The following is a 15699-nucleotide window of genomic DNA, read 5'->3' on the forward strand; positions in this document are numbered from 1 at the left end:
AGGTTCTCAGAGTGTAGAAAAGAAAGGATTCTTGTGATCTGTCACATGATCTCAGTCACAGCTGCGGCTCTTTCACACAGTTACGTATTTTTCATATTATGACATTTTCTTATTACATATAAAATTATTTTTTACAAGGAACTCGTATCATTAAGTTTCTTGTTTTTACACAAAATCAACTCATTAAAACAAGAACTTCTTGTTAGAACATCATGTCACTTTATCCTGTTAGCAATAAATGTCATCATTTCACAAAATTAATATATCTCATTTAACGTTTGAATGATCATTTTCTTGTTTTAAGTTATTTGTTACAACAACAGACCAACTAATGTTATAACAAGAAATATCCAAATGCACAATTTCCACTTTCACTATACAGAGAGAACCAGTGAAAAGTTTGGACACATCTACACATTCAAGGCTTTTTCTCCATTTTTTTTTTTTTTTTTTACTATTTTCTACATTGTAGAACAAAACTGAGGAGATCAAAACTATGAAATAACACATATGGAATCATGTAGTAAACAAAGTCACCACTGTTTGCCTTGATGACAGCTTTGCACATTATTAGCAATACCTGAACCAGCTTCATGAGGTCGTTACCTGGATAGTTTTCAGTTAACAGGTGTGCTTTGTCAAAAGTCAATTGGTGGAATTTCTTTCCTTCTTTATGCGTTTGAGAGCATCTGTTGTGTTGTGCAGAGGTAGTGTTGGTATACTCCAAACAGCCCTGTTCCACTACTGTAATAATCCATATTATGTCAAGAAACGCTCAGCTAAGTAAAGAGAAATGACCATCCATCATTACTTTAAGACATAAAGGTCAGTCAGTCTGGAACATTGAATGCTTTGATGAAACTGGCTGTTGTAAGAAAGCAAGAGCAAGAGTTCCTCTGCTGCAGAAGATATGTATCCCAGAGCCTGAGGGATGGTGGCGTGGTCCTGGGGGTGTCCTGCATTGACATCTCCTCTGGCTATTATTGCTATTATTATTACTAGTCATATCTCCATTATTATTATCATTGTTATTGTTATTATCGTTGTTATTATGCCTCTCTGTGTCTCTCTCGGCCTCTCTCTCTCTTTCTCTCTCAACCCAACCGGTCAAGGCAGATGGACATGTGGTGGAGAAATCTTTCAGATAAGCCAGTGAATCTTAAGATCCTCCACAACACATAATTATTCAAAAATAGTTAAAATACTCAAAAAAGTCAAAATGCAAAATGACTTCAATGCAATTTTAGATTCACTGCATTTTCAGCACAATACAGCATATTGAGGCTGAATCCATGGATACGGACATGGAATGACGAATTCACAAACCCTTATTTATATTCTCTGTTCAACTCCTCCTATTGTGGAGTTTTTCCACATTCTGGTCCAGAATGCAGCTGCACGTGTTCTGACTAAAACTAGAAAAAGAGACCACATTTCTCCCATTTTAGCTTCGCTGCATTGGCGTCCTGTAAAATCTAGAGTAGACTTTAAAATCCTTCTCCTAACTTACAAAGCCCTTAATGGTCAGACACCATCATATCTTGAAGAGCTCATAGTACCCAACCGGTCAAAGCAGATGGCCGCCCACCAAGATCCGGGTTCTGCTTGAGGTTTCTACCCGTTAAAGGGGAGTTTGTCACCAAGTGCTGCTCATGGGGGAATTGTTGGGTCTCTGTAAATTAAAGAGTCTTGACCTGCTCTATGTGAAAAGTGCCCTGAGATGACTTTTGTTGTGATTTAGCACTATATAAATAAAAATTGATTTAAAAAATGATTGATTTTCACACAATTCCTCTCCCAATGGTGTTACTCACAGCTTTGCAAAATATTATAAAATATGATAAAGAGGGCTGAGGTCAGCTGACCCTTATTGTCACACTGGCCACAATAATATTGCCAGAATGTGCTGTTCCCATGCACCCAGAGTAGAGTGATATTTTTTTTATGATTAAAATTATGTGGATGTGCAATATTTTATCTATGACCTTTCCAAAAAGCAAGCCCAGTAGATTTATTTTCTACCGGGTACATGTCATTAAACGTCATCCACAGTTAGGGCTGTCACACACAGGTTAAATACATAATTTATATGATTACACATATGTAGGTGATCACATAGTCACACAATTAATTCCCTTTAATGATTAATTATCATATAATTGTCAAGTGATCAATACAAAAAATGCAAAAAAATCCACCACAGCCCCCCACCTAGAGTCCGGTTCTGCTTGAGGTTTCTTCCCGTTAAAGGGGAGTTTTTCCTGCTGCTCATGGAGGAATGTTGGGTCTCTGTAAATTAAAGTCTAGACCTGCTCTATGTGAAAAGAGCCCTGAGATAACTTCTGTTGGAATTGACTTCAAACTTTTGTTTAACTTTGGCAACATTTCTGATTTGCAAATAGCAAGATTGAGGTTGAGCTATGGATAGAAAACAACTAAATTTCTGGGTGAATGTTTTAAGTAAGTTGTCCATGGTGAGGGGTGATACTGTTTGAAATATGATCAGGATCAGTAACCAGAACTTTAGTTTTATCAGTGTTCAGTGGCAGAAAGCTGGAGGCCATCCAATCTCTCCAGGATGAAACGAAACATATAACTGAGTGTCATCAGCATAACAACGGTAGGACACAGAAACTACCATAAAACACTGAACTAAACTCTAAATGTATTGGAGTAGAGGTATAAAGTACCTCAAAACTAGTACTTGATTAAATGTACAGTACTTAGAGACCATCATACGAGACATTTATAGACTCAGTGAGTTTCCAGATCCATCTTTGTGGACCATGACATTCAAAACCTTCCTTCATAAGACGATTTTTCATCATGGAGCCCTTCATGACTGATGAGCACCTGAAAAACTTTGCAACCAGCAACCATAAATTGTCATTAGCTGTAGCATTATAGCATGTTGAACATTTTTGATTTTCATGTTTTGCTCATTCCTCCTATTTTTCTATATTTGAAAGTTTTATATGAAACATAATTGACATAAAACCTCAATTCAATGCAGTGAAATTATATTAAAAATGCAAAATACATGTAGAATGAAAGATTATATGGCATCACTGCATGGGAGCAAGAAAAGAGACCAAAGAGACAAATAAACAGAAGGAAAGAACAGGAGTGTAGTGCTGAAATCATGCTTTATTAAATCAGTAATGCATAAAACTCGAGGAGGATGAATATAGTTCTACATCAACAGATCAATTAAATCAAAGTGCAGGGCAAAACTTATTGCTTCTCTTTTCTTTCACAGAAGATGGAATCACTGTGGCGAAGAAAACCCTGACTAGTGACACGGTGAAATGACTAAAAGCTACAAAACACACTCAAACACACAAACACGTTACCTAACTATCCTCCAAGAGACGGCGCTGCTTCTGCACAGCAGAGCTGGCTTTGACTTTCTCTTCATTCATGGCCAGGAGATGTTATTATTTTGAAAAGCCAATCCAGCCGTCCTGTGCCAGAAACAGCGCTCTTTATTAAAATGAGCTAAAAGCTGAGAGTGCAGGCCGCTCGCACTCTGAGCAGGTCATCAAAATGGTGGTATGACACAGTCAGTCTGAGCACAAGGCCGGTTCATGCTGCTTACATGAGGGTAATGCAAACAGCACTCAGGGTCTTATGTTCATGGTACAATTCACAGGAAACTGTAGTATCGCACGCACAGACGCGTGTCCAAAACAATAACTTTGTCTTTCTGTTTCTGGTTCATAACGTCAACAGGGAGCCTCTCTACCTGTTGAGGCAATCTTAAAGACTTCAACTTACTGTTGAGGCACAGAGTTTAGTTTCTCGGTTTGACAGGGTATTCGTTCCAGGTGAAACTTTCTCCTGTTAAAACATTTGTTCATTTGTTTCTGTTAATATTATTGTCATAAATAACAATGCATACATTTCCCATAACCGTTAAATTCGGCTATATACATTATGTACATGTCACAGAAAAGTGGTTCAAAAATCCTAAGTCATAATTGTCCAATATGGCACATTTTTATAACAACTTTAGACTTTAGTCTAGTTTGGCATAAATTAATGTCAAGATTGGTACAAAAATAGTTCATATTTACAAGAACAGAAATCCAGATATTTATCAAGATTATTGTTACTAATTCACTAAACAAAAAGGTTCTGGATGAGGGGAACGGGGATATAAATTAACATTTTTTTTTTTACATGGACCGAATGTGAACGTTGACGGTTGCAGAGTCAGACCCAAACTCATTGGACAGTCGGAGGGTGTATGCTCCGGCGTCATCCTCCTTCACCGCAGAGATCATGAGGGTGGAGAGGTCGGCGGTGTTCTCTACGTGGTACCTCTCGTCTCCGTTAGGTAGGGTCCGACCTAAGCGGACCCACTGCACGGAGGGGGCGGGGTCTCCAGAGATCACCCCCGCCACCTTTAGGGACTTCCCCGGCTCGGTACTGACATCCTCTGGAAGAGCTTCAATCTTTGGTGGAGTGCCTATTAACGAAGAGAGGAACGACATCAGTGACGATGGTTTTGAATATGTGACAATGATGAAGTCTTACAGTAACACAGTTTCATATTTGACACATGTCTTAACAATCCAGTCACAGAAATAAGCCACAGTTTTCATCAAAATGTCAAAATCCAGGCAGGTGGTTTAACATCAATTACTGCAATTTTGTCATTTTTTGAAATCATTATAGACTCCTCCATCCTGCTTGTCAGAAAATACTCTGCTGTACAGTAAAATATATTTTTACCCATTTAAAAAGTGCAACCCTATTCCTTCAACTAAACAAAGATGTCGTATGCAAGAAGAATTTATCAGCTTGTTAATCTGGTGTTACATTCTTAGCTACAAGGTGATATTTTCGCAAATATAGTTTTTATTTTCCTTGGATGGTACAAGACAAGTGAGATGAGTAAATTGCTTTCACCTCCCATCTTTGCTTGAAGGATTAGTGCCTGGCAAAGCCAAATTTATTTGCTTGTGAACTAGCTCAAAGTTTGGTGCCTACTTGCAGTGCTACTAACTAGTTATATCCTAATTTAGCCTGGAATATTAGTTTAGGAAGACCTTAGGCTTTTCCTGAATCCACAATAAACCCTTATATATGGATGTAGTTACACATGTAAGAAAACTAAAACAAAATATAGATAAAGTAAATGGACAGTGACCAGCCCTTAAAGTTGCACCTTATAAAACGCACAAACATCAAATTTACTGTGCAGCTCACTGATTTTTTTTCCACACAAGCAATAAACAAGAGGCTTTAAGGATTTCTTTTCTATGTTTTACATCCGTTTGTACTTGACAAAACCTGAGGGTTATTTCTTTGTGCAAAACAAATCTTACACAAGCATCATTCATCTTTACTTACAGGACAATCAGATAATTCAAGGCCCACCTCCTATTACACTGTGGAAGTTACAGATTCAGGCAAATTTTAAAATGCATCTCACCTCTTTTAACCCCTGTGGTGAGGGACCTCATTGAGGAGGCGGCCTCGACATGCGAGTGAGCAGACATTTCCATCATTTGGCTGCTGGAGCTCATGGAAACCATTGACCCAGCCATCATGGCAGACATGCTAGTCGCAGACATGCTCTCAAACGAATGCTCGGCAGCAGCAGAGCGGGAGCTGCTGCTGTAACTGCCGGCCTGCATGGAAGCTGCCTCCATGTGAACTGACGAGGCTGAGAAACTTTTCTGAATGCTGGCAGCAGCATCAGTAGTAGCTCTTTGCTCCACAATAATCATTTTTGTTGGTTCCTCAACAAGAGCTGCGAGAATGCAAATGATAAGCACACGGGTCATATCACAATGTTTACAAGTACAGTATACTGTAAGCAACTGTGTATGTAGAGTCATCGTACACAAGTGCTCAAGTGCCTTGGATTTCCACTTAAAGGTTTGAAAAGTTGAACCAGATTTCAGATGTTTGCTCACAGGACACACTGATGTTTCCTGTGAGCAAGTTAGTGCAATCCAAGTTCCATTTTTTAGTATTCATGCCAACTAAACCCACTGAGATACAGTGGGTTTAGTTGAGGGTTTAACTGAAATGCAGTGGCAACTTACTGAAGACGTTGAGGGAGGATGTTGCAGAGCACTGTCCAAACTGATTTCTTGCTTTTATTGTGTATTTCCCACTGTCTGCAACCGTGGCTTCACATATCTCCAGAGTGTACAGATTTTTAGAGCGGCTCAGTCTAATGTTGGATGTGACTGATATCTGCAAAGAAAGAGTGTTATGGTAACTCATGTACAAGGGTTTCTGTTGTTTTATTTGTCTTCAAAGTAGTCTGAAGATCTGAGATTGTGTGTATCAATAGTCTTAGCACAGGCTCAGAAACAAATAACCTGTAGAAAGTACTCACCAACATGTTGTCTTTCAACCACTCCACTTCAGGGGATGGCTCTCCTGCAATCTCGCAGGTGAATTTGACATTTTGTCCCTCATTCACGTTCTGGGACCTGGGTTGCACCAGGAAGTGGGGTGCATCTGAGCGCTTGGCTGTGATTGTGGTGTCAAACTGACACCTGACCAGGCCGTGCTCTGTTTGAGCCTGACATGTGATGATCCCCTGCTCATGCTGGCTGACCGACCGGACGGTCAGGGTTTGATCGTGTCCAGACACTCCGTATCTGTATTGCTCTGAGTTGGTCAGTTCGACCCCATTCAGGATCCACCTGATGTCGGAGGCCCCAGGGATGTTGGCCCTCAGAGTCAGAGACTGGCCCTCTGTAATGGACATCTGGCTGTGGGAGGATGTGACCTCTTTCACAGAGGAGAGGACTTCCTCATGGACCAATTCCTTTTTCATGACTTCCTCTGAGATACCAGCTTTTGTTTTGGAGCCTAAAAGAGAAACAAATTTGAGACTTCAAGGCAGGAAATTGTTTGAAAGTTTGTGTAGCTGCAGGTTCAAGAAGGAGAATAGTTTTAACAAGCTGGTATTATCTTACCTCGTACAGTGACTGTGCAGGTTGTTGACACTACTCCAGCACTGTTGGTAGCTGTGCACTTGTACACCCCACTGTCAGAGACCTCTGATTCATAGATCTCAAGATGTGCAGAGCTGTGCTCTTCAAAGATTTCATACTTCCCACCCTGAGACAGAGCCTGTCAATCAGAGAAATATAATTCATTTACTAACAAATACTAGATTCTTCCATTCTTTTTTTTATCTATAAATAGCTGAAAATTATATTTTGAGTTTTAAAAAACATCACCTTTCCATCCTTCATCCATGAGATTGCAGGTTTGGGCTCTCCTGCCACCTTCACTGAGAGTTTGACAATAGAGTCAGAGGTTGCAGTGACATCACTCAGCCCAACAGAGAAGTTCGGCTTCTTTTCAACAGTTGGTGACATCACTCTTTTTGGTGACTTGATTGGAGAAGTAACTCGTTCCTTCTCAGACACAGTTGGGGATTTTGGGGTGGGGGATTTTGGAGTTGGGGACTTTGGTGTTGGGGACTTTGGTGTTGGGGATTTTGGAGTTGGGGACTTTGGTGAGACTGGAGACTTGATTCTCTGAGGTGACTTGATTGGCTCAGGGGACTTGACTCTCTGTGGAGATTTGATTGGTTCAGGGGACTTGGCCTCTGGAGAGACGACTCTGGCGGGGGAAGCTACTTCCTCCTTAGACTCAGACTTGCGGATGGTCAGAGTGAAATGTGCTTCTTGTTGGCCACCTGCATTTTCCACCAGCAGAGTGTAGCTACCTTCATCTGACATCTCAACAGCAGAGATCTCAAAGGAGGAGCTGTACTGAGTAGAGACAACATGGTGACGTGCAGAGTAACCAACAACTTTTCCTTCATGCATCCAGGTGATAAAAGGTGCAGGTTCACCGTCTACATCACATTCAAATCTGGCAATGTCTCCCTCCTCCACAGTCAAGGACAGTGGTTTGGTCAGGATCTTGGCAGGGACACTAGGCTTCACCTTTGACTTTTCAACAACAGTCGTGGTTTCCTTCACTGCTTCACTCACTGTCTCCTTCACTGTTGTTTTAGAGGAGGAGACGTGATACACCTCTGTTCTGGTCATCTCTGGGAGATGGGAGGATGGTGGTTCCTCATCTTTGCGGAACGAAGAGAAAGCAGCATATTCTTCTCCTGTTACATCCAATGTGGCATAGTCAGAAGTCTCTCCCTTGGCATTCTTGCAGACCACACGGTAAGTGCCTGAATCTTCAGTCACACAGTTGATGATATGGAGAGTCAGAACTCCACTCAGGTTGCTTATGTGGTATTTGCTGCTGTGATGAATCTCTTTTCCATTGTGGTACCACTTAACCTCAGACTCAGGTTTGGACTGGACATTCAAGGTGAACTTTGTGTGGGAGCCATAGGGAACACGATGAGATCGCATCCTGATGGTAATACGTGGGGCGTGGTCAAGGCTAAAGGGACCCTGTGTCACCACCTCCACCTTCCTCTCCACTGACTTCCTCTCTGATCTCAGAGTCTGCTTCCTCTCTTCATACCTGGACATATAGTCAACTTTAGGCAGGGCCACTTCTGTCTTGACAGCCTTTTCCGGGGTAGGAGATCTCCTCCTCTCCACTTCTGGCATTGGGAGCTTCTTGATTGTTTTAGGAATAAATTCAGAGGTAATAGTGGTCAGGTACTCAGATTCAGTGCTCTCAGAGACTGTTGCAACAGAGACAGTCTTTTCCTTTCTCGAGCTTCGAGTCTTCTCCTCAAAGTCCATGCGTTTGAGTTGGCTCTTGTAAGAGGAGATTCTCTGAGAAGTACTGTGTGGGCGCAGCAGCTCCTGATCTTCTCTCTCCTCATACACTCTCGTCTTCTGTCTTGGAGGTTTGTATGTGGCTTTGTCATGACGCTGGCGGAGCTCAACAAAACTTGGGCCAGCCTCATATTTGGATGGAATTCGGTAGGAGTCATATCTGTGGATCTCTTCTCCCTCTTCATCATCACTGTAGACTATTCTGGGTGATGATGGACGCAGGGCAGACAGCTCGAAGCGAACAGGGCTGAGGCTAGGTGGAGAAGCAGAGTAGCCAAGCTCCAGCTCCTCTTCCAGGCGAAGCCTCTCCTCCTCAGTTCTCTTCATGGACAGATACTCATTCACAGGCAGCAGGAGCTCCTCGTCTGACAGGTCACCCAGGGACCTCCTCCTGATCCTGTGGTAGGCCTCTATTTCAGGGGAAGGAGTGCGCTGCCTTGCAGGCCTCACTGTCTCCAGATCATCCTGAGTCATGGATGAGATGCGCCACCTAGGTGCATAGTGGTCCTTGATCCTGTAAGGCACTTCATAGAACTGCTCCCACCTGGAGAGGCGAATACGTTTCATCCTCTTCTGCTTAATTTTTTCCATGGGTTCAGGGAACTCATATTGATCCCGCAGTTTCTTGTACCACTTCATATCAGAGAGGGGCCTGAAGTGTTTGATTTCCACATCCTCCTCAAGAACAGCTGGGTTAATGACACGAGGAGTGGGGACAACATAGGGCATACGCAGCCTCTTTTCCTCTGCCCGCTTCTTCCTTTCTTCTTGTTCTTTCTGTATCTCAGCCTCTGTCTTCGCACCCTTCTTAGTTGTCACAGCAGGTTTGAACATGGAGGCTGCTTCCCTGACAGCATGTACTGCTGCAGGTGGTAGAGGCAGGACATCAGTGCCAGCCAAAATCTGAGACAGCCTAACCTTTTTATCTAATTTCTCTTTTCCAGCCATTGCTTCCCTCTCCTTTCTACTTGGCTCATACTCCTTCTTCACATGAATGACGGGCTCTACTTTGAGCGTGGCCTGGCAACTGGCAGATCCAGCAGAGTTGGTAGCAGTAACTCTGTAGACGCCAGAGTCTTCACGGAGAGTTTCTTTGATGTGGAGAATGAAATAATCCAGACCCTCATGGACAAGCTCAATAGATGGTCCAAAGGCTATAGGAGTGCCATCTTTCTCCCACTTGAGTGTGGGATGGCCAGATACTCTGATCTCAAAGCGCACGTTCTGGCCCTCCCTGCACTCAACATTTGCAAGCAGACGTTTGAACATGGGCCTCAGGGTGAGGTCTGCTGGTTTAGGTCGGGGAACAACAGTAAGACGAGCCTTGCAGCTGTCATCACCATACCTATTGCGGGCCACAACACTGTACTCAGCATCATCATCATCTTCAAGGTCGTGGATAATCAGCTGGTACAGGCCTTTGTCACTGATGAAGGTGTATTTTCTGTCATCATATCCAGGGATGAGCTTCTGTCCAGACTTGTGCCAGATGACGCGAGGCTCAGGGTGAACAGTGATGGTGACACCAAAGCGGATATCCTCTCCAATGTAGGCTGTACGGTTGACCAGAGGAAGGGTGAACTCTGGTGGCTTCTGAAGCATTCTGGCAGTGTCAATTCTGCGCTTTGTTTTCTTGACCACACGGGCAGTGAAGAAGTCACGGTAAGATCTGACACCATTGATAAACAGCTCTGCATAGGCACTGTCCTCACCATACTCATTCACAATCTTACATCTGTATGTGCCATCATCTGCTCTTGTGACCTTGTTGATGGTGATTACAGCCACACCTTCATCATATTCAATTTCATATTTGTCACCAGCTTCAAGCTGCCTGACACCACAGTACCATGTCACTTCAGTGGTGCTGTCATAGTTTTCAATGTTGCAGGTGAATTTCACATTGTCTCCCTCATCCACTACTGCATGGCTAATCTGGCCACCAGCTGGACCATGCTCAAATGGAGCGATCTTAACCTTGGCGACAAAGACACCACGCTGGGACCTGATGGAGCCACCACTGGCCACGCGGGCTGCAGAGATGACAGTGTTCCACTCTTTCCTCACCATGGTCTGGTAGTATCTCTTATGCCTGACGGTATTGATTGCTCTGGTGCTGATCTCCTCTGCAGGCTTGGTCAGCCAAGGATGTGCCTGAGCCTCAGCAGCAGTCATACGGTGTTTACGTTCCTTTGTAATTAGGCGGTCTGTGAAGTCTAATGCGTCAACACTAACGTGCTTGAAGCACTCGTCATCATAGCTGTATGCTGCATTGGAAATGTTGTCAATCATCTGTTGGTTGGTTTCAGCTGTGAATGGATTAAGTCCACTTATGAGCACATATGCAAGGACACCAACAGACCACATGTCAGTGACAGTGCTAACCATGTCATTCTGGTGGATCTCAGGGGCAGCGTACTCTGCAGTGGTATACTGAATCTTGATTTGGTCTCCAGGAGTGAGGTGTCTGGACTGGCCCAACTCAATAATCTTTACACTAGAGCTGGTTCTAGATGTGTACACAATGTTCTCAGGTCTGATATCAAAGTGTCCATGGCTCTGTTCATGCAGGAACTCAAGAGCTGAGCATACCTGCCTCATGTAGTTAACAATCTCACGCTCATTAAGCTCAAACTCAGCTGTGTTGAGACGCTCAAAGATGTCCACACCTGAGATGAAGTCATAGATCATTACCAGTTCCTCAGGGCTTTCGAAGGATTCATGGAGGAGGAGGAAGTTAGTGTGTTTGGCCACATTCAGTGTTGCAATCTCCTTCTTGACTATTGCCTGATCGGCACCTCTCACCTTGACAAACTTAGCCATGTAGGTCTTCTCAGAGTTAATGTCAACACAGCGGTGGACAATGCCAAATTGACCTCTGCCCAATTCTTCTGCAATTGCATATTTTTTGTGCAGATTCTTGGCATCAGAGTGTTGAGCCTTGCCCGAGGGGACATATCCGGTATCATCAACCTCCCTGTCATAGAGCAGAACTCTGGATTTATCTTCCTTGGTCATAACAGGTCCGCTAGTCTCAGATGGAGCACTCTGTCCAAACTTATTCTCAGCGATGACTCTGAACTGATAGCTGGTACCTCCGAACAGATTGATAACAGTGTAGCGGGTGTCACGTGATTGGGCAACACGCTGCCACATCTCAGCAGTGGTGGGGCACTTCTCAATGATGTAACTGATCACCTTGCTGCCACCATCATTTGCTGGGGCCACCCAGTTCAGTGTGACAGAGTCCCTGGAGACATCACTGGCTTTGATACCACGTGGAGGATCAGGCACATCGGCCACATCCAGTTCAACTGTCTGCTGGTCAATGCCAAATCTGTTCTTGGCACAGACAACATAGAAACCAGCGTCCTTCTTCTCCACTCCGTTGGTAAACACCAAGGATGTGAATGATCTGGTGACGATGACCTGGTAGTGGCCGTTGCTGTCTATAAGATCTTGTCCCTTCTGCCATGTGATGACAGGATCTGGTTTGCCACTGAAAGGAATCTTGATATTGACCACTTCTCCACGAAGGGCAGGGATGGCTTCCTTGTCCTTCAGGTTCTTGGGCAGGTTGATCTTGGCAGGGACTAGAAATTAGAAAGAATAGTTTGAATTAAAGGACATGTTTTCATTTAAAAATGTGTTTAATATGTTTACATAAGTTTTATAAAAGTGTTTTGAAAAAAAAAAGATCTACTTGGAGTAACTAGGTATCTGTGAGCTTACTTTCAACATCTAGAGAGACTGTAGCACAGATGGAGCCTCCCTGGTTGGTGGCCCTGATCTGGTACACAGTGGAGTCTTCATCATCAACCTCAGTGATGACCAGCTGGTGATAGCCTCCCTTGAATTCTTGAATCTTGATTTTCTTTCCATCAGAGTGGATCTCTTTTCCTCGTCTGAACCATTTAATCACAGGCTTGGGCTGTCCTGTGATCTTGCAGACAAGGGTAGCATTGCTCTTGTACTTGACACTCATGTTCCTCAGCTCCTCCTTGAAGGCAGGAGCACGGATGTCAATGGCTGTGGCTGGAACCATGGGAGTGGTCTCCTCACTGTAGTCGCTTTGTCCTCCGAGGTTCTCGCATTTCACTCGGAAGATGTGCTCAATGCCCTCAGTCAGATGCTTGACGGAGAACACCGTCTGTTTGATCTCATCATGGGTCACCGAAGTCCATTCCGTCCATTCCTTCTTATCTTTCTTGTGCTTCTTCTCAAGGCAGTAGCTCTTGATCTTGGAGCCACCATCGCTGAGTGGAGGTTTCCAGGAAACCACACAGGAATCCTTGGTGATTCCAGAAACAACTGGTGACAGAGGTGGTGATGGTTTTTCTGTGGACAATAATATTTAAATTAGTCCTTCTGCACAGTGTATATGGGCATCTTCTTTCATCAGAATTGTTATGATGTATCACTGTTCAATTATTCTGGCATTGTAGTTTTAAGACAAGAATTCATTATCTGCATTTCTGCTCTCACTTTAAGTACTATATAAATAGTTGCTGGATCAAACTTACCCAGCTGGCTCTTGATAAGGATAGGTGAAGTGAGCTCAAGTGGTTCGCTGTTGCCATAGCGATTCTGGGCGTACACACGGAAGAAGTATCCAGCACTGTCAGTAAGGTTGGGCACACGGCAAGATGTGCCATTGATGGATGATGACACCAGTTCCCATTCAGCGCCCTCCTTGTCCTCGCGCTTCTCCACAATGTAGTTGGTAATCATGCAGCCTCCGTCGTCCTTTGGAGCCTTCCAGCTGATGATGACAGAGTTCTTCAGGAGGGCGTCCAGGACAATGGGACCCTGAGGTACATCAGGTTTGTCTGGAAACAGAAGTATTAGATATTATTTGTAAATTCAATAATGCCATATTTACAGATGCATTCTTTGTTACAGTGCTATAAATTTTAATGAACATACCATAGATTTCAACATTGAATGCTGTGTCAGCCCTGCCATAGTGGTTGTGCAGTCTGATCCTGTATTTCCCGCCGTGGATTCTGCGCTGCACATTCTTGATGACCAGGTGAGTGTAGTGTTCTGTGGTCTCAATGCTGATATCCTCTGTATTCTCCAGGGTCTTTGCTCCATGGAGCCACATGATCTTTGGTTGAGGACGTCCAATATAGACGACATGGATGCGTAGGGTGGTTCCAAGGCCGGCATAGTAGGTGTCTTTCAGCGGGTAGTCGGGGTGGAAGGATGAAGCAGCCTCCAATACTAGGACCCCTGTTGATTCAGCCTCTCCAGCATCGTTGATGGCCTTGCAGGTGTACTCTCCCTCATCCTCCTGTTGATCAGTCATGATGGACAGGGAGTGGTTGCGGCCATCAGAGCTCATCTCGTACTTGAGGGACTCGACAATCTCCTTGCCACAGTGGTACCACTTGATGTCAGGAACAGGCCTGCCAATAATCTGGCACTTCATGACGGCAGGCTGTCCAAGCTTGGCAGACACTTCATCCATTTCCTTTCTCAAGCTTGGTTTTGTTTCCACTACAAGTAAAAATCAAGGGGGTATAATTATGAATGTGCCTGACATGTCTTACATTCAGTAATGTCTATGTCAGAGTAAAGTCACTCTGAATAAATACAGTATAGGCTTACATTAAGTTTTCACATATTATATTACAGCATACTCACCACTCAGTTTGGTCTTGATGCATGTGGCAGTCCTACGAGGTCTGCTTGTTCCGGTCTCATTCTCGGCAAACACTCTGAACTCATACTCGGTGGCCTCAGCCAATCCAGGCATGGTGAACTGCATTTCCTTCAGCCTCTGCTTGTTGCACTTCTTCCAGGTGCTCTCTATGGACTTCCTGTACTCCACCCAGTAGCCCAGGACCTCCTTTCCACCATCACACTCTGGAGCTTGCCAGCGGATGGTGATTAAGTTGTTTGTGACATTAACTGTGTCAATCTCGCCTGGTTGGCTTGGCTTATCTGGAGGAAATGAAAAACAAAAAAGTTAGCTCACTTAACAGGGTTTTAGTTGTTTTAGTGACTTATTGACACCATCTTTTCCTGACTGTATCTTTTTTTAATCCTGATTTAGTTGTCTGTAAACTCTACTGAGAGAGTATATGTTCCATTCAAATATTGGAAGTTGTCTTGATCAATTTTTCATTCATTCAAATCTTTATTTATACAGGGTCGGCCATTGAGAGCACGCTCTCTTTTGCAAGGACACCATAATTAGAATACAAATATAAAAGATAAGAAACAATAATTGGCAAATACAAAAAGCAAATATGAACAGATAAGCAATAAGCATCATTAAATATATGAAACAAAAAAGCAATATATAAAATCAATAGAACACATAATATAAAACATATTAAGGCAATAAAAGCAATATATGCACATAGAAGTTAAATCTCAATTAAAACAGAAACATTCACACTGCCCCGTGTCAGCTAAAAGGGATTTAAAATGATTAAAAGGGATTAGTTCGTCTAATTTTACTTGTTCTGCAAGTTGTTCCACTTGTGTGAAGAACAATATTTAAAAGCCAATTTCCTTGTTTCAGTGCTAACGTGTTGATTTTCAAGGACCAAATAGTCTTGGGACTTAGTGGGACCCAAGATAATTTCACTTAAATTTACTCTGAAATATATAATATTTACATTAATTTTCCATGTCCATGACTTACCGAATGGATCCTTGCATGTGACTGGGTCAGACACCGGTCCAGCCTCGCTCTCACCAATGTCGTTGATGGCAACAATGCGGAACTGGTAGTCTGAGTCAGGGGTAAGTCCAGGCAGAGTAAACATGGTGGAGGTGATCTTGGTCTCGTGACGGGACCACGTCTCAGCGGACACCTCTTTGTACTCAACAAAGTAGCCAGTGATGGCAGAACCACCATCGTCCTTTGGTCTGGACCAGGCCAGAGCCACAGAGCTCTTGGTAATGTCCATGATTTCTGGTGGGGTGCTTGAAGGCTCGGGGGGAC

At 43.4% G+C, this 15699-nt stretch overlaps 1 protein-coding gene across 1 annotated transcript in view; it reads right to left on the reverse strand.

Annotated features, from left to right (window-relative positions):
- Positions 1-3127: 3127 nt before the first annotated feature.
- LOC137192195 (titin-like) overlaps positions 3128-15699 on the reverse strand; it is a 213923-nt gene continuing 201351 nt past the window's right edge. Inside the window, exons 216-226 of the mRNA XM_067602711.1 lie at positions 15397-15699; positions 14388-14687; positions 13665-14240; positions 13262-13567; positions 12471-13076; positions 7215-12331; positions 6948-7104; positions 6359-6840; positions 6060-6213; positions 5441-5761; positions 3128-4471 (exon numbers count right to left, since the gene is read on the reverse strand). Coding sequence (XP_067458812.1) covers positions 4179-4471; positions 5441-5761; positions 6060-6213; positions 6359-6840; positions 6948-7104; positions 7215-12331; positions 12471-13076; positions 13262-13567; positions 13665-14240; positions 14388-14687; positions 15397-15699 — 8615 coding nt within the window. The 3' untranslated portion in view covers positions 3128-4178. The remainder of the gene's footprint in view (positions 4472-5440; positions 5762-6059; positions 6214-6358; positions 6841-6947; positions 7105-7214; positions 12332-12470; positions 13077-13261; positions 13568-13664; positions 14241-14387; positions 14688-15396) is intronic.

The sequence above is a fragment of the Thunnus thynnus genome, chromosome 11 (genome assembly GCF_963924715.1).
Source record: "Thunnus thynnus chromosome 11, fThuThy2.1, whole genome shotgun sequence".
NCBI classification, from domain to species: Eukaryota; Metazoa; Chordata; class Actinopteri; order Scombriformes; family Scombridae; genus Thunnus; species Thunnus thynnus.